The 19,615-nt window shown below is 46.9% G+C and overlaps 1 protein-coding gene across 1 annotated transcript in view; it reads left to right on the top strand.

Annotated features, from left to right (window-relative positions):
* Positions 1-19,615, top strand: part of LOC143776330 (sodium-coupled monocarboxylate transporter 1-like) — a 95,435-nt gene that overhangs the window by 8,014 nt on the left and 67,806 nt on the right. The window contains exons 4-5 of the mRNA XM_077265597.1: positions 410-477; positions 1,471-1,625. Of these exons, the coding sequence (XP_077121712.1) occupies positions 410-477; positions 1,471-1,625 (223 nt within the window). The remainder of the gene's footprint in view (positions 1-409; positions 478-1,470; positions 1,626-19,615) is intronic.

The raw sequence follows: 19,615 nt of genomic DNA, 5'->3' as shown, positions 1-19,615 counted from the left end.
ACGTGGCCGCCTATTGATTTGTAAGGGGGAGGATGTACAGTAACTGGCTTCGACCACTACAGTTGACGGAGGTTAGCTGTGCAGCTCCATATCTGGGCAGTTGCGGCCACTGCCAACACTAGAAACAGCTAATCAGTGGGGGACCTGGGTGTCACAACCCACTGCTCAGACATGGATGGCCTCTCCTATGGAGATGTCATCAATGTTAAAGTCCAGGACAATCCCTTAAAGGATACAAGTATAGATCAGTAGTATATAAGGGAATGCATACCCCAACTTGGGTTTTCCAACCCATTGGGCCCTGGCATTTGTCCATGTTTAACTAAAGGATAGATAACCAGAAAATATATGTACTCTTTCATTTAATTTTATAACAATATGTAGAGGTGATCACATTTTTTTTTTTTAGTTTCAGGATTTAATCTTTGGGGAGCAGTGATTGCAACCGGATTAGTGTGTACTTTCTACTGCACACTGGTATGTCAACAGTAGTGCTTACAACTATCACAATGTATTCAGCACCGCAGTGATAAATGCTACATTAAGACATTATATAGTTTGCTATATTTTCTTGTAATTCTGACAAATTACTGGCATTCCTAATGGCATTGACTTTTTTTTGTGATTTCATTGTACTGAAAACGTGAGAGAATAAAATACTGCAACCAAAAAAGTTTGGAAAGAAACGCCATAAAAATGCTTGATATTTATGCTATTATTATTTACAATATTTTAAAAAAATCGATCGATCTGGGTATAATATTGAATAGCGTAACTCAGCCCTATTCACTTTCCATTGAGCTGCCTGCAGTACTAAAAAAAGCCATAGACAAAGGCAGTGCTGTTTCTGGGGATTAAAAAACAAAACAAAAAAAAAACAGGTGGCCACTACATATCACAGATAAGACTGGTTAATCATTACACAGATAGCTCCTCCTTATATTTAAAAAAAGTTCTGGGGGCAGAGTTATTTCCAGGCACCATCCTCCTCAAAGCTTGGAAGAGATCTTTATATAAAGTGATAAAAGATGATTTCTCAGCAACAACACAGATTATATGAGACACACAGGGAGGACTGTTTTCAACAGTCTATAACCTGTATGGCCATATTAATAGTTTAGACAGGTCAAATGTGGTGACTAGTGGTGAGCAAAATTGCTCAGATAAAGTCTTATACGAGCACGCTCGGGTGTTATTGGAGTATATTCGGTGTTCTCGTATATTATGCTCGAGTCCCTACATGTGTTGAGGCTGTTTACCGCCACAAATCATGCAGCCGCAAAGACTCGAACATAATATACAAGCATGCCCAGATGCTCAAATAACACCTGAGCATGCTCGGATAAAATTATATAAGATCACGTTCGCTTATCACTGGTGGAGACATATTCCCTTTAAATAAAGACAGAGAATCAGTTTCAATTGTAAAATAATAGTAAAAACCTAACCTTATAATGTTATTTTTTCTAGGGTGGTCTAAAGGCCGTAATATGGACAGATGCATTCCAGATTGTGATTATGTTGGCCGGTTTTATAGCTGTCATCATAAGAGGTGTGGTAGTGCAAGGTGGAATACAGACAATCATCAATGATTCTTACTATGGTGGGAGGCTAAACTTCTGGGAGTAAGTACTGATTTCTTTTACAGGCCAGCATGTTGTAGTTTGATGCGCTACCATAGATGCAATATGGGGTCTTAAACTTGTCACCATGAAAAGGAAATGCAATTTGAGAGCACCGTGTTATTATGATGGAATATAGGCTGAACTGGATGGACAAATGTCTTTTTTCGGCCTTACTAACTATGTTACTATGTTATAGACCTGGAGGGGCTGATCAGGTTGATTTATAGTTTTGTGAGAAAACATTCAGTATAATCTGTGTTTTCATAATTTAATTATCTGCTCTTTCTGGGATTTTCGGTCCAGTGGGCAGTCCTATCAGTGACTGACAGTTGTCTCTGTGTGCATACTAACAGTGGATACGGAAAGTATTCCTACCCGTTTACATTTTTCACTCTTTATTTCATTGCAGTCATTTGGTAAATTCAAAAAAAGTTAATTTTTTTCTCATTAATGTACACTCTGCACCCCATCTTCACTGAAAAAAACAGAAACGTAGTAATTTTTGCAAATTTATTAAAAAAGAAAAACTGAAATATCACATGGTCATAAGTATTCAGACCCTTTGCTCAATATTGAGTAGAAGCACCCTATTGAGCTAGTACAGCCATGAGTCTTCTTGGGAATGATGCAACAAGTTTTTCACACCTGGATTTGGGGATCCCCTGCCATTCCTCCTTGCAGATCCTCTCCAGTTCCTTTAGGTTGGATGGTGAAGGTTGGTGGACAGCCATTTTCAGGTCTTTCCAGAGATGCTTAATTGGGTTTACAGTGGGTACGGAAAGTATTCAGACCCCTTAAAATTTTTCACTCTTTGTTTCATTGCAGCCATTTGGTAAATTCAAAAAAGTTCATTTTTTTCTCATTAATGTGTAAGGGGTGCAGGGGGCCAGTTTAATGCCCTGCACTCCTTGCATACGTCCCTGGTATATTTCATATATCATGTAATGTTTATATATTCTGTATTGCATTGTACTTCTGTTCATGTGTTGTAAAGATATATGGATAGTGTAGGACTTAGACCAGTAGGGGGAGCACAGTAGAATTGAATAGAATATGAATTAGTTAGACCAATACGATTTTGTCTGTTTAGGAGGGGCTAGGAAAAGAGTAGTTGGAGAGCTTCCTGAAGTTAGTTAGAGTGTGTGAGCCGGGAGCAGGGACAGGACAGTTGTGTCCAGGGGAACGTTCAAACAGAAGAGCCCAGCAGTCCAGGGCCTAAGAGCTGACAGTCACACAATAGCGGAGGAATATCAGGGCAGCATAATGATGGTAGCAGCTAACTTTGTGGGAAAAACCCTTAACGTCCGAGGCCCATGGCCTAGTTAGGAATGGAAGAGCCATTCTTCGACTTCACCTTTGGAGAGGGAAGCGGGCGGGGAACTCCTGAAGTGGGTTAGTCTGACCTGTCAGGAAGTTGTGGCACCGGCGGATCTGGTGGATATTCCTGGAGGAGTGAGGGACAGTAAAAGGAATGGAATGGTGATATTCTGAGAAGAATCCTGTGCTGTTTTGGTGACTTTACTGAACAAGCTGAGTAAAATTGTTATGTTGAAGATGACCCTGGACTGACTGTCATTGTGCGGTGTTGGAAGAAAAGGAACCTCGGCAGTGTGGAATGGACTCTGACTTACAAGTGAGTGGACTACAATGTGTTAATGTGACGGAGGGCCAGGGTGTGCCAGTACAGCCACCCTCAGCCATGACTACCCCCTTGGCTTCTGTTTCACTTGGCATAGTACGGCAGGATCTAGGTACCTTGCATTCAGAAGGCGGAGGTTCCCTTTCTATGGCAAAGATGGCAGAAAATGGAGCAGAGACTGAGGACAACTCTAGCTTAGCCCCTCATGGGCGTCTTAACCTGAAAATGGCGTGAAACTCCATATGGCAGAGACAGTGGCCCGGGTCTGAGATTCATTCCCCATTGAGCGGTGCCTGCCCATGGTGGCCACAATGAAAGAAAAGGAAGCCTCGCCCCTTACAGCAGATTCCCCAGGGACAGACGCAGTCCGATGCTGAATGGGTGGAGCAGCCGGAAGCGGCTTGACCTTGGAACGGGTAATGCAGCGCCCCAGAGTCCTGGTCGTTGCAGTACTGTGGCTCCGCCACTAAGGGGAGCCATGGTGCGTTCGATGGCACTGAAGGAGTTCCTCCAATCAGGTATCACAGACACCAATATGTTTCACAGCTGGGCCTCCGGGGGGAGCTAAGGGTGCTATTCATTAGGCCACTCCCCACCATAGTGGGTAAACTGGGGGTCAGGCAGGAAGTTAGTAGAGAAAGCTGACTGGATTAAACGAAGCAACACCTAGTGAGAGAGGGTGTTGTGGAGGAAGAGACAGTAGGGTCTCTGCCAGGGGTGGGATCCTGGCAGAGGCTTGGCATTGAAAGAACGTAACGGGACCGTGCCTGCTCAGAATAGCGGCGGTGCCCTAAGAAAGGATTAGAAGCGAGATAGATTGTGCTGAGTGAGAAACGAGATCAAGCAGAAGGAGAACACCAGCAGGGGTTTTGTTGAAAGAGGCAGCACCTTGCTGAGGCGCATTACCGGTGGCCGGAACGCCGAGGGAGTGGAATAAGATACAGCTTTAAGCCATACTCCAAACAGCGGCAGGACAGTCAGTCTCAGGCGGGCTGTCTACCACATATCACCTATGAAGTCTTGGGGGGCAATTGCGGGAGAGGGGCGTCTCTAGGGTCCCGGAAGAACTCCAGGCCTACCTGACAAACGGGTGCCGTTCTTACTGTAACATCAGGAAGGGACGGAAGATTAGCAGAAGATCAGTTAATCGAGTTGTGAGGGAACTTAAGAAACAGACACAACAGTTGTGGGGTACTTTCCGTAAGCACAGCAGGGAAGGACTACAACACAAAGCGCTAAGAAGGAAGGCACTGATTTCCACTTGTGAGGAGAACTCTGGAAGTGCCATTGGACCGGCCGGACTTGCGCAGCCTGGTGGACCAGATTCTGGACTGAGGACCGAGAGATCTCCAGTAAAGAGGTAAAGAGACTGCAACCTGGTGTCCTCGTTATTTACCGCGACCTGCACCCCACAACTGCACCGCTATACCACCGTTAACAGTACCTATTTGCAACGGACGTCCCCCACTGACAGACAGGGCCACGGACCGGGTCTAGCCACCGTGACAACCCCAGGACTGAGATCCCCGAGGCCCGGCTCCGGGTACCCCTCGGCCCTGCGGCGGTGTGGGGGCGCTCCAAAACTTGGCGTCACGAACAGGATCTACTTAAGCCTGAAGAATCAGGTCATGTGTGCCTAGAGACTGTGATTTGTTGTGCATGAACTGTAGCTTTATTGAGAGACTGTGTGCTACCATTGACCAATAGAAGTTCCCGCCAAAAGCCGCCGCCATTGCTACTTTGGAGAAGAAGGAGGGCGTGCTATGGGAGGAGACTACCAGAATGGCGCGAGAAATGGATACCGCCCTCTGCGCTTCGGGCTGCAAGGAGATGACCTGCCCCAAAGCAGAAGACAACCTCCTGATTTGCAACGGCGGGAAGCAGGAGATGGAGAAGCCCGACCTCGGAGAAATGGCGGAGTTAGGTGTATGCACTGCCACCGACTATCAGGCAGCGATGATGAACAGCAAGTGCCTGAGCGAGGAAGATGCGACTCCGGCTTGCCCCTCTTCACCGGAGACGGACTTATGTCCCCTGCAGCCGGAGGACCTGAAACTCCTGGAACGGATAGCAGAGCTGAGTCCACCAACCCTGACCTTGGAGTCCGTGGAGGAGGAACCACAGCGAGTGGAGCAGCGTTCGGGGGCCGCATTGGAAGAGCCGCGGTCCGAGCAGCAGCCGACTCCAGCGTTCTTGTCAGCGGACCGGATCGACATCGGTGGAACCACATCAGACGTAGGTACGGAAGACGCCCCTGCTCCCCCTCACGAGCCCGCTTCCACGACCCACCTCCATCTCAGTAAAGGTCGACCCTTCTCGGCAGGGTTAATGGTGTTATCCCCTGGTGACCTGGGGAGGATGGTGCCACCGCTGTCGACTAGAGTGGGGGAGCCCGTGGATGTGAGTCTAGATGGAGTAGTTCTTCGGTGGGACAGCCCCTGGGTTGGAACAGATGGATCCCAGGAGAACGGGTCCACTCTTGCGGTGCTTACGTGGGAACAATATAGACAGTGCTTGATTCTACAGTGGAAAGGCCGGAAAGAGGCCGAGCCGATGGGTCCATCGAAAATACAACAATCCCCTCCGGCATGGGATGACAGAGACGCGATAAGGCGGGGCACTGTGTTGGCCTACCATGCAAGAAGGGGGTGGGGCCTCATACACGAGCCGGGATTGGATACTGACGTTTTTGTTGCGCACTGTAACGTGAGGGCTCCCTGCTGTAGCCGAAGTGGAGAACCATTGCAAAAGGGGGATCAGGTGACCTACAGCCGCCACCAGAACCCGCTCGGGTGGTATGCACGGAATGTTCGGCGGTGTATGTTTGGAGCCGCGACCCTTACCACCTCGGACCTGGTCCCAGGAGCACCCGACCTTGTCACCATCGCAACGGTGCGCCTGGTAGCGGCCACCGAGTTGGCCAGTCGAGTTCATCTGCACGTTCGAACCGCGGACACTGGCACCACAGTGGCCGGGGGGCAGGAGCCCAAGCCACCTGAGCAAGAGTAAACCTCGGAAACCTGAAAATGTAAATAGTTACTGTTTGTTCTTTAAGTTGCTGCTAAACCCGTCCAGGGTAAACTTTAAAAAGGTGACCCCTTTGTTGACCCGGGGTCACTATTGTTGTTTTCTTGAAGTTTTGCACAAAGTTACACAAACTGCGAAATCATGGACTGTGCATGATTTGAACTTTCTTGTAAATAGTTTGCACCTTCTTAAAGGTGCTTCCTACTGGTTTTGTTTAAAGACATTTTGCGAAGATACCATTCCGGAGCCTTTGCATGGACTGGTAGGCTGAGAAGAAGAGCTACCTCAGAAAGACTTGATCTCCTCTTAAAGGGGAGGTTAGAATTGAACTTGAAAGTGATACTGTTTTAGAACAGTAATGTCAAGATAATGCTTTGAAGGAAATGTAACTGTTTTTCATGGAAAAGTTATGTGTGTTTAATTTGTTTAAAATGTGAAACCTAGATAATGTTCTTTGAAGAGAAAGATGCAGAAAGCCCGTAGGGGTAGATGTAGAGTTCCGTTTAACTGAAAGTAAAGAAGTAATAACGAAGGTGAGGATAGAAGGTAAACCCTGCGTCCCCATAGAAAGTTAGTTCGTTACTAAGGACAGAAAGTAGACCCGTAGGGGTTAGTGAGTGAGTCCTTATAGGAGCCAAGCAGAGTGTGCTCCATGCTCTCAAATTGAAAGGAATGTTATGTCTATACTATGTATAGTAGAGAAAGGCAGTAGGCCCTGGCTGAACGGGGCGGTCCTGTAAAAGAAAGGAGAGGCAGTAGGTCTGGTGCCATAGGGACAGGCGGTCCTGCAGGTTCAAAGTAGGAGAATGTGAAGTTACCTTGCCCTGTAATGTGATTATAGGAAGGCCTTTGATAAACTAAGAGTGTATGTTTCTTAAAGGCAATGTTAATTTATTGTTCCAGCATTTGCACTTAGTAGAATACCCGGTTGGGTAATGAGAGTTAATTGTAGCCTGTTGCTATGATATTTGATTATGTTTTGTAACGTTAAAGTGTCCTCACCTCCCATAAAGGGAAGCCTGTTCAAGTATGCTTATTGTTTTGCACTCAACAAATTTGTATGTCTTTTTGCTAACCTGTATTGTTGTTTTCTTCCCAGTCCCGGAGTACTGTGTTTAACCAGGGGGGAGTGCAGCGCCCCAGAGTCCTGGTCGTTGCAGTACTGTGGCTCCGCCACTAAGGGGAGCCATGGTGCGTTCGATGGCACTGAAGGAGTTCCTCCAATCAGGTATCACAGACACCAATATGTTTCACAGCTGGGCCTCCGGGGGGAGCTAAGGGTGCTATTCATTAGGCCACTCCCCACCATAGTGGGTAAACTGGGGGTCAGGCAGGAAGTTAGTAGAGAAAGCTGACTGGATTAAACGAAGCAACACCTAGTGAGAGAGGGTGTTGTGGAGGAAGAGACAGTAGGGTCTCTGCCAGGGGTGGGATCCTGGCAGAGGCTTGGCATTGAAAGAACGTAACGGGACCGTGCCTGCTCAGAATAGCGGCGGTGCCCTAAGAAAGGATTAGAAGCGAGATAGATTGTGCTGAGTGAGAAACGAGATCAAGCAGAAGGAGAACACCAGCAGGGGTTTTGTTGAAAGAGGCAGCACCTTGCTGAGGCGCATTACCGGTGGCCGGAACGCCGAGGGAGTGGAATAAGATACAGCTTTAAGCCATACTCCAAACAGCGGCAGGACAGTCAGTCTCAGGCGGGCTGTCTACCACATATCACCTATGAAGTCTTGGGGGGCAATTGCGGGAGAGGGGCGTCTCTAGGGTCCCGGAAGAACTCCAGGCCTACCTGACAAACGGGTGCCGTTCTTACTGTAACATCAGGAAGGGACGGAAGATTAGCAGAAGATCAGTTAATCGAGTTGTGAGGGAACTTAAGAAACAGACACAACAGTTGTGGGGTACTTTCCGTAAGCACAGCAGGGAAGGACTACAACACAAAGCGCTAAGAAGGAAGGCACTGATTTCCACTTGTGAGGAGAACTCTGGAAGCGCCATTGGACCGGCCGGACTTGCGCAGCCTGGTGGACCAGATTCTGGACTGAGGACCGAGAGATCTCCAGTAAAGAGGTAAAGAGACTGCAACCTGGTGTCCTCGTTATTTACCGCGACCTGCACCCCACAACTGCACCGCTATACCACCGTTAACAGTACCTATTTGCAACGGACGTCCCCCACTGACAGACATGGACCGGGTCTAGCCACCGTGACAACCCCAGGACTGAGATCCCCGAGGCCCGGATCCGGGTACCCCTCGGCCCTGCGGCGGTGTGGGGGCGCTCCAGTAAGGCCTAGAATAAAACCTTGTGTGCAGCTGTGCGGTGCCATTGTGAGGCACAGCACTGGCATTAATGGCCCACTCTTGTGCCCGTTGTTGTGGCTGGGTCGGCCACATAGAGTGGAAGTGGCGGCAGGCGGAGGAAAGGACCTGGTCCGGAAGGCTGTGGGATGTTGGGGATGAATCGCTCAACAGGTTCCCATTATATGCTGGAGAGCAGTAATGGCGGCTGCCGGACCTGGGACATCATCACGTACCTGAGGAGGTCAGCAATCCGGAACAAGCTGACCCGGAAGAGGCGGAAATGGAGGAGCGGGAGCCTGAGCCAGAGTGTGCGATAGCTGTGTCGGTGGAGTCTGACAGTCACGGGGCAATCGTGACCGGGATGCCGGAACAGCAGGAGTGGGACAACAAGTAGGCGGTGAGTAGAACTCGGTCTCACACCCTGGAGCACAGGCTCATCTTCATAGACATTCTGTCCCTGGGTCCATCAAACTGATACCAGGAAGGATATCGGGTCACCTTCTTCAAAGAGGATGGTACCCGGGGGTATTTTGCCGTGGCAGTCAGTCTGTTACACCCGGAGGATGAACCAAAACGGCATGAGTGCCAGGAACAGGTGCAGTCATCCTCACATTCCCTGGTTGTTGCACAGGCACGGAGCCCAATGTGGGACATGTGCTGACGAGACAGTGACTGAGGAGTACTTGAAAAAAAAAGTTGTGCTTGTTGCACCTGCTGAAAAAATGGAGAATGAGACTGTTCCACTTCCCTGTGGGCAGAGGAGCCCTGTATCACCAGAGCCTGGTGCAGAGTTGAGGAACATTGTTTTTCTTTTCCCCCTCTCCAAGTTCTATTATGCCCATTGCGCCTCCCCTGCTGGATTGCAGGATCCTGACCCTGAGGGGTTACATGCCCTTGGACTAAAAACGGACTATACGTGGCTGCTGCAAAAGACTGTGTTTTAATTTGCTTTGTGTAACCTGAACTTTATGCCTAGGGAAAGAGCAGGACACTTGCATAAGAGAGCCATACTCCGTGCAAAGGAGGGTGGGGGTGGAAACTCCAACAGGAGGACCTGATGAATGAGCCAGGTCTACTGTACATAATGTGGACTGTATCTGCTAGGACTGTGGTGAGTCCTAATGTGAACTGTGTACGTGCTCGGGTCATGGAGTACTGTGACCCAGCGCTTGCCCAAAGCATATTGCTGGCTAAAAGGTCAGAGGTGGATGTTAAAGGAAAAATGGACTCTCATGTAGAGCAAAGAGACTTTTAATATGGTTAAATATGTTTTTTTTTTTTAAGTGTTTTATGTTGTTCCAGCACTGTGTGGTCGGGGATGACCATATTTTAGGAGGAAAGAGTGTAAGGGGTGCGGGGGGCCAGTTTAATGCCCTGCACTCCTTGCATACATTCCTGGTAAATTTCATATGTCATGTAATGTTTATATATTGTGTATGGCATTGTACTTATGTTCATGTGCTGTAAAGATATAGGGATAGTGTAGGACTTAGACCAGTAGGGGGAGCACAGTAGAATAGAATATGGATTAGTTAGACCAATAAGATTTTGTCTGGTTAAGAGGGGCTAGGAAAAGAGTAGTTGGGGAGCTTCCTGAAGTTAGTTAGAGTGTGTGAGCCGGGAGCAGGGACAGGACAGTCATGCAGAAGAGAAGGAATATCAGGGCAGCATAAAGATGGTAGCAGCTAACTTCGTGGGAACAACTCTTAATGTCCGAGGCCTACGGCCTAGTAAGGAATGGAAGAGCCATTCTTAGACTTCTCCTTTGGAGAGGGAAGCGGGCGGGGAACTCCTGAAACGGGTTAGTCTGACCAGTCAGGAAGCTGCGGCGTTGGCGATCCGGTGGATATTCCTGGAGGAGTGAGTGACAGTACAGGGAAGGAATGGTGATATTCTGAGAAGAATCATGTGCTGTTTCGGTGACTAAACTGGACGAGCTGAGTAAAATTGTCATATTGAAGATGACCCTAGACTCTGACTGTCATTGTGTGGTGTTGAAAGAAAAGGAACCCCAGCAGTGTGGAATGGACCCTGACTTATAAGTGAGTGGACTGTAATGTGTTAATGTGACGGAGGGCAAGGGTGTGCCAATACTGCCACCCTCAGCTACGACTACCCCCAGCCTCCATTTCAAATGTACACTCTGCACCCCTTCTTGACTGAAAAAAAACAGAAATGTAGATTGCAGAGTGTACAGTAATGTGAAAAAAATTAACTTTTTTGAATTTACCAAATGGCTGCAATGAAACAAAGAGTGAAAGCTGTCAGTCACTGACAGGACCACCCACTTAACTGGAAATCCCAGAATGAGCAGAGGATTAAATGACTAAAACACAGAATGCACTGAATCTTTCTCACAAAGCAAATATTAAATAAATCAAACTGATCAGCTCCTCCTGCTCTCTAACATGGTACCTGCAGATTTTCCTGCATTTTCATAGTAACAGGTTCACTTTAAAATACTATATTGAAGTGGAGTTGAAGTGAACTCCCATTCGCACTGTAGAAAATAACCCACATGGTGTTTTAACCCCTTTACACCCAAGGGTGGTTTGCACGTTAATGACCGGGCCAATTTTTACAATTCTGACCATTGTCCCTTTAGGAGGTTATAACTCTGGAACGCTTCAACGAATCCCGATGATTCTGACATTGTTTTCTCATGAGATATTGTACTTCATGATAGTGGTAAAATTTATTTGATATCACTTGGGTTCATTTGTGAAAAAAGCAGAAATTTGGCAAAAATTTTGCAATTTTCCAACTTTGAATTTTCATGCCCTTAAATCACAGAGATATGTTACACAAAATACTTAAATAACATTTCACACATGTCTACTTTACATGAGCAGAATTTTGGAACCAATTTTTTTTTTGTTAGGGATTATAAAGGTTAAAAGTTGACCAGCGATTTCTCATTTTTACAACACCATTTTTTTAGGGACCACATCACATTTGAAGTCACTTTGAGGGGTCTATATGATAGAAAATAGCAAAAAGTGACACCATTCTAAAAACTGTGCCCCTTAAGGTGCTCAAAACCACATTTAAGAAGTTTATTAACCCTTCAGGTGCTTCACAGGAATTTTTGGAATGTTTAAAAAAATGAATATTTAACTTTTTTTCTCAAAAAAATTACTTCAGGTCCAATTTGTTTTATTTTACCAAGGGTAACAGGAGAAATTGGACCCCAAAAGTTGTTGTACAATTTGTCCTGAGTATGCCAATACCCCATATGTGGGAGTAAACCACTGTTTGGGTGCATGGCAGAGCTCGGAAGGGAAGGAGCACCGTTTGACTTTTTCAACGCAGAATTGGCTGAAATTGAAATCAGACGCCATGTCGCGTTTGGAGAGCCCCTGATGTGCCTAAACAGTGGAAACCCCCCACAAGTGACCCCATTTTGGAAAGTAGACCCCCTAAGGAACTTATCTAGATGTGTTGTGAGAACTTTGAACCCCCAAGTCTTTCACTAAAGTTTATAATGCAGAGCCGTGAAAATAAAAAATCATTTTCTTCCCACAAAAATTATTTTTTAGCCCCACAATTTTTATTTGACCAATTGTTGTGTATCCGCTTTTTGGGCTCCCCTGGTGGTTGCTGGTGGTACTGGTGACTTGTTTGCACTTTGCTTCTTCTGTTCACCTGCTTCCATCAGTGTTTGGGAGTTTCCTATTTAGCCTTGCTCTCCAGTCATTTCCTTGCCGGTCATCATTGTAACCAGAGCCTTCGGTTGCATGTTCCTGCTACTAGTCTGCTGATCAGCTAAGTGGACTTTGTCCTTTTGTTTTGTATCTTTTGTCCAGTTTGCAGTTTTTGTAATTCTCTGTAGCTGGAAGCTCTTGCGGGCTGAAATTGCCACTCCTGTGTCATGAGTTGACACAGGAGTCTTAAAGTAATTTCAGGATGGTTTTTGAAAGGGGTTTCTCCTTTCTTTTGCAATTCAGGGTTTCATCCGCGTTTTTCATCTGGTCAGGTTGAATCTTCGGATTGTCCTGGAGTGGATGCGGTGGTGGATCGGTTGCATCGGATTTGGGGACAAGTGGTGGATAATTTGGAATTGTCCCAGGAGAGGACTCAGCAGTTTGCTAACCGTCGTCGCCGTGTTGGTCCCCACCTTCGCGTTGGGGACTTGGTGTGGTTGTCTTCCCGTTTTGTCCCTATGAGAGTTTCTTCTCCCAAATTTAAGCCTCGGTTTATCGGTCCTTATAGGATTTTGGAGATTCTTAACCCTGTTTCCTTTCGTTTGGACCTCCCGCCATCTTTTGCTATCCATAATGTGTTCCATCGGTCGTTGTTGCGGAGATATGAGGTACCGGTGGTTCCTTCTACTGAACCTCCTGCTCCTGTGCTGGTGGAGGGTGAATTGGAGTACGTCGTGGAGAAGATCTTGGACTCCCGTATTTCCAGACGGAGACTTCAATATCTGGTTAAATGGAAAGGCTATGGTCAGGAAGATAATTCTTGGGTAACTGCCTCTGATGTTCATGCCTCGGATTTGGTTCGTGCCTTTCATAGGGCTCATCCAGATCGCCCTGGCGGTTCTTGTGAGGGTTCGGTGCCCCCTCCTTAAGGGGAGGGTACTGTTGTGTATCCGCTTTTTGGGCTCCCCTGGTGGTTGCTGGTGGTACTGGTGACTTGTTTGCGCTTTGCTTCTTCTGTTCACCTGCTTCCATCAGTGTTTGGGAGTTTCCTATTTAGCCTTGCTCTCCAGTCATTTCCTTGCCGGTCATCATTGTAACCAGAGCCTTCGGTTGCATGTTCCTGCTACTAGTCTGCTGATCAGCTAAGTGGACTTTGTCCTTTTGTTTTGTACCTTTTGTCCAGTTTGCAGTTTTTGTAATATTCTGTAGCTGGAAGCTCTTGCGGGCTGAAATTGCCACTCCTGTGTCATGAGTTGACACAGGAGTCTTAAAGTAATTTCAGGATGGTTTTTGAAAGGGTTTTCAGTTGACCGTGAAGTCCTCTTTTGTATCCTTCTGCTATCTAGTAAGTGGACCTCTCTTTGCTAAATCTACTTTCATACTGTGTATGTCTTTTCCTCTTAATTCACCGTTATTACATGTGGGGGGCTGCTATCATCTTTTGGGGTATTTCCCTAGAGGTAAGCCAGGTCTGTTTCTTCCTCTACCAGGCGTAGTTAGTCCTCCGGCTGGCGCGTGGCATATAGGAAGCCGTAGGTATGCTCCCTGGCTACTGTTAGTTGTGTGGTAGATTTAGCTCACGGTCAACTCGAGTTTCCATCACCCGAGAGCTCGTTCATTACTTATGTGTTTTTTACGTTCCCTTGCCATTGGGAACCATGACAACCAATGGTAACAGGAGAAATTGGACCTCAAAAGCTGTTGTCCAATTTGTCCTGAGTACGCTGACACCCCATATGTGGGGGTAAACCACTGTTTGGGCACACAGCAGAGCTCAGAAGGGAAGGAGCACCGTTTTACTTTTTCAACGCAGAATTGGATGGAATTGAGATCAGACATCATGTTGTGTTTTCAGAGCCCCTGATGTGCCTAAACAGTGGAACCCCCAATTCTAACTCCAACCCTAACCCCAACACACCCCTAACCCTAATCCCAACCTTAGCCACACCCCTAACCCCAACACATCCCTAAAACTAATTCCAACCCTAACCACAACCCTATCCTGAACACACCCCTAACCCTAATCCCAACCCACCCCTAACCCCAACACACCCCTAACCCTAATCCCAACCATAACCATAACTGTTGTGAAATTGGATTTTGGGCTCCCCCGGTGGCCACTGGTGGAATTGAACTGGTGTGCATCATCCTCTCTGTTCACCTGTTTCCATCAGGATGTGGGAGTCGCTATTTAGCCTTGCTCCTCTGTCACTTCCATGCCGGTCAACATTGTAATCAGAAGCCTTTCTGTGCATGTTCCTGCTGCTAGACAACTCCAAGCTAAGTTGGACTTAGTCCTTGTTTGTTTTTGCATTTTGTTCCAGTTCACAGCTGTAGTTTCGTTTCTGTGTCTGGAAAGCTCTTGTGATCTGAAATTGCCACTCTGATGTTATGAGTTAATACTAGAGTCTTAAAGTAATTTCAGGATGGTATTTTGATAGGGTTTTCAGCTGACCATGAAAGTGCCCTTTCTGTCTTCCTGCTATCTAGTAAGCGGACCTCAATTTTGCTAAACCTATTTTCATACTACGTTTGTCATTTCATCTAAAATCACCGCCAATATTTGTGGGGGCCTCTGTCTGCCTTTCGGGGAAATTTCTCTAGAGGTGAGCCAGGACTATATTTTCCTCTGCCAGGATTAGTTAGTCCTCCGGCCGGCGCTGGGCGTCTAGGGATAAAACGCAGGCTACGCTACCCGGCTACTGTTAGTTGTGCGGCAGGTTTAGTTCATGGTCAGTTTAGTTTCCATCCTTCCAAGAGCTAGTTCGTATGTTTGCTGGGCTATGTTCTCTTGCCATTGAGAACCATAACACATAACCCTAAGCACACCCCTAACCCTGACACACCCCTAACCCAACCGTAAACGTAATCCAAACCCTAACACTAATCTAGCCCCAACCCTAACTTTAGCCCCAACCCTAACCCTAACTTTAGCCCCCAACCTAACTTTAGCCCCAACCCTAACTTTCGCCCCAACCCTAACGCTAACTTTCGCCCCAACCCTAACTCTAACCCTAATGGGAAAATGGAAATAAATACTTTTTTATTTTATTATTTTTCCCTAACTAAGGTGGTGATAAAGGGGGGTTTGATTTACTATTTTAGCGGGTTTATATGTTTGGCAGCTGTCACACACTAAAAGACGCTTTTTATTGCAAAAAATATTTTTTCCATCACCACAAGTTGAGAGCTATAATTTTTCCATATTTTGGCCCACACAGTCATGTGAGGTCTTGTTTTTTGCGGGAAGAGTTGACATTTTTATTGGTATCATTTTCGGGCACATGACTTTTTTTGATCGCTTTTTATTCCGATTTTTGTTAGGCAGAATGAACAAAAACCAGCAATTCATGAATTTCTTTTGGGGGGCCGCGTTTATACCGTTCTGTGTTTGGTAAAATTGATAAAGCAGTTTTATTCTTTGGGTCAGTACGATTACAACGATACCTCATTTATATCATTTTTTATGTTTTGGCGCTTTTATGTAATAAAAACTATTTTATAGAAAAAATAATTATTTTTGCATTGCTTTATTCTGAGGGCAATAACTTTTTATTTTTTTGCTGATAATGCTGTTTTGTGGCTCTTTTTTTGCGGGACAAGATGACGTTTTCAGCGGTACCATGTTTATTTATATCCGTCTTTTTGAATGCGTGAAATTCCACTTTTTGTTCTGCGGTATGATGATAAAGCATTGCTTTTTGCCTCAGTTTTTTTTTATGGTGTTCACTGAAGGGGTTAACTAGTGGGACAGTTTAATAGGTCGGGTCATTACGGATGCGGCCATACTAAATATGTGTACTTTTATTTTTTATTTACATAAAGAAATGTATCTATTGGAACAATATTTTTTTTGTTTATCTATGATTTTTATTTTTTTTTTACACATGTTAATATATATATTTTTTTACTTTTTTATTTTGTCCCAGGGTGGGACATCATTGTATAGTGTCAGATCGCTGATCTGACACTTTGCAAAGCACTGTGTCAGGTCAGCTATCTCACAGGCAGTGCTGAAGGCTTGCCGGCGCCTGCTCTCAGCAGGTTCTTGCAAGCCACCTCCCTGCAGGACCTGGAAGGCTCCCCGCGGCCATCATGGATCCAGGGTCTGCAGGGAGAAGGATTGAGGAGACGCTTGGAAAAACGCTATCACATCGCATTGTTCCAAGGATCTCAGGAAAACACGCAGGAGTGAACGGTGTCATATGTGACTGTCGCTATGTGTCCCCCAGGATGCGCTCAGAAGCGTATTAGATCCGCTGGAGTGCCTTGTGTTCACAGCAGGTTGCCTATAAGTCACAAGGCAGAATAAAAGTACATTTGAACCTGGTCAAGCTATTTGACCAAGGAATTGTTCAAGAAAACTGTTTTGGGCTTTTATTTTTGGAACGGACTGCAGGAAGGTAGTGGGGCCAATCCGTTTCTTCCAGCCTGGATCTTACAAGTGGCCCATGGCCACAGAGTTTGGCTGAAGGAAAAAAACCCTGCAGGGAGAGTTTGGGGTGTGTCCATTTTGGTCTTGCAAGCAGACAGAGCAGTTGGTCTGCAGAGCACCAAGATGACGCCTGAAGACGACATGGAGGCCTTCCTCACCATCTTTGAACGCACTGCAGAGTGAGAGAGCCTGCCGGAGACTAAGTGGGCTGAAGTGGTGTCCAACTTTTTGACAGGAGAGGCACAGAATGCCTACCTGGACCTCAGTCGGGATGATGCCCTGGACTATGGGAAGCTGAAAGGTGAGATCCTTGCCAGACTGGGTGTTAATACATATGTGCAGGCCCAACGGGTGTTTCAGTTTTCCTTTTCCAAGACTCGCCCTGCCCGATATCAGGCCTATGACTTGCTGCAACTGGTTAAAAAATGGCTTCAGCCTGAGTCATTAACCCCATTCCATATGGTAGAGCGGGTGGTGGTCAACCAGCTGGTGAGGGCTCTGCCAGCAGCCATACAGCATTGGGTGGGGTAAGGGGACCCAGGCACTCTGGATCAGGTAGTAGGACTGAGTCGCGGGGTTAACAGCAAACCCAAAGAAATGTGTGATAGGGCTCACGGAAGCTCAGTACTTAGGTTACGTGATTGGCCGCGGGGTGATCAAACCCCAAATAAACAAGATCGAAGCCATCCAAACCAGGCCCAAGCTCTTAAGTACCAAACAGGTGAGGGCATTCCTTGGCATCATTGGGTACTACCGTCGGTTTATACCCAATTTTGCGGGAAAATGAGCATACCTAACAGACCTGTTCTAAGGTAAAAAGACGGTGATGGTCCGATAGAATCCTCAAGTGGAGGAAGCATTCCAGTCCCTGAAGTCGGCATTGTGTGGACAGCCTGTCCTCATCAGCCCCGACTTCAAGAAGATCTTTATTGTATAAACTGATGCCTCGGAGGTCGGCCTAGGAGTGGTGCTGTCGCAAGAGGTGAACGGAGATGAGCATCCAGTCACCTACTTGAAGCAGGAAACTGACCCCGGCAGAGAAAAATTATAGCATAGTGGATAAGGAGTGCTTGGTGATTAAATGGGCCCTGGAGTCCCTGCGCTACTATTTGCTCGGACGTCAGTTTCGTTTGGTAGTGGACCATTCATCTCTCGTATGGATGAGAAACACAAAAGAGAGGAATGCCATAGTCACTAGATGGTTCCTGTCCCTATAAAACTTTAGTTTTTCAGTGGAACATCAGGCGGGGAAATCTCAGGGAAATGCGGATGCCCTGTCACGGGCCCCCTATATGGTGACAAATGTTCAACCCCACAAGTTTGAATAGAGGGGGGTTATGTGAGGCAGGGACCAGTGTCATATGTGAGGGTCGCTATGTGCCCCCCAGGATGCGCTCAGAAGTGTATTAAATCCGCTGGAGTACCTTTTGTTCACAGCAGGTTGCCTGTGAGTCACAAGGCAGAATAAAAGTAAAGGTACCTTCACACGAAGCGACGCTGCAGCGATAGCGACAACGATGCCGATCGCTGCAGCGTCGCTGTTTGATCGCTGGAGAGCTGTCACACAGACCGCTCTCCAGCGACCAACGATGCCGAGGCCCCCGGGTAACCAGGGTAAACATCGGGTTGCTAAGCGCAGGGCCGTGCTTAGTAACCCGATGTTTACCCTGGTTACCAGCGTAAAAGTAAAAAAAACAAACAGTACATGCTCACCTGCGCGTCCCCCAGCCTCTGCTTCCTGACACTGACTGAGCTCCGGCCCTAACAGCACAGCGGTGACGTCACCGCTGTGCTTTCACTTTCACTTTAGGGCCGGCGCTCAGTCAGTGTCAGGAAGCAGAGGCTGGGGGACGCGCAGGTGAGCATGTACTGTTTGTTTTTTTTACTTTTACGCTGGTAACCAGGGTAAACATCGGGTTACTAAGCGCGGCCCTGCGCTTGGTAACCCGATGTTTACCCTGGTTACCAGTGTAAAACATCGCTGGTATCGTTGCTTTTGCTTTCAAACACAACGATACACAGCGATCGGACGACCAAATAAAGTTCTGGACTTTATTCAGCGACCAGCGACATCACAGCAGGATCCTGATCGCTGCTGCGTGTCAAACGAAACGATATCGCTAGCGAGGACGCTGCAACGTCACGGATCGCTAGTGATGTCGTTTCGTGTGAAGGTACCTTAAGTTTGAACCTGGTCAAGCTATTTGACCAAGGAATTGTTCAAGAAAACTGGCTTGGGCTTTTATTTTTGAAACGGACTGCAGGAAGGTAGTGGGATCAGTCCTTATCTTCCTGCCCGGATCTTACAAGTGGCCTATGGCCACAGAGTCTGGCAGAAGGAAAAATAAACCCTGCAGGGAGAGTTTGGGGTGTGTCAATTTTGGTCTTGCAAGCAGACACAGAGCAGTTGGTGTGCAGAGCACTCCCTGTGTGAGGCAACACAGAGTGAAGAGGGGCCAAAGGGTCTCTCGCACCCCTGCGTACACGGCAGTGTCAACGCTCACAGCAACTGATCCCAGACTGTCCTTTGATCACCCGGCTGCAATCCGGAAGATACAGCGTTCTGTGCACTGTGTGAGGTTTTTGGACATTAAACACGTTTTGTTTTGAACTTGCTTGGGTCACTGCCTCCTCGCTGCACAGCGTGGACACCGCTGCACTACAATTCTCTATTTGTAACTTGCAATTCATTGTCTGCTGAGGGGAGATGAACTGAATTTATTTCTCCCTTAGGCAGCACAGCACAAAGAGGGGAATGTCTGCTCTTAATTCACTTTTAAGCTCACAGACACAAGCTGCATCAACATGGTGAACATTACATAGCAGAGCTGAGCTGTGTTGATCTGTTACAGAGCTCTGCACAATGTTTTTCTGTTTGTTCCCTTCCATACTGCTCATTCTTCCTCCCCCATTTTGATGAATTGGGGCCATAGTGTCGCACAA

The sequence above is a fragment of the Ranitomeya variabilis genome, chromosome 5, assembly GCF_051348905.1.
Source record: "Ranitomeya variabilis isolate aRanVar5 chromosome 5, aRanVar5.hap1, whole genome shotgun sequence".
Taxonomy (NCBI): domain Eukaryota; kingdom Metazoa; phylum Chordata; class Amphibia; order Anura; family Dendrobatidae; genus Ranitomeya; species Ranitomeya variabilis.
Note: the sequence above shows the minus strand (reverse complement) of the source record. Positions and strands in the feature narration are given on the sequence as shown.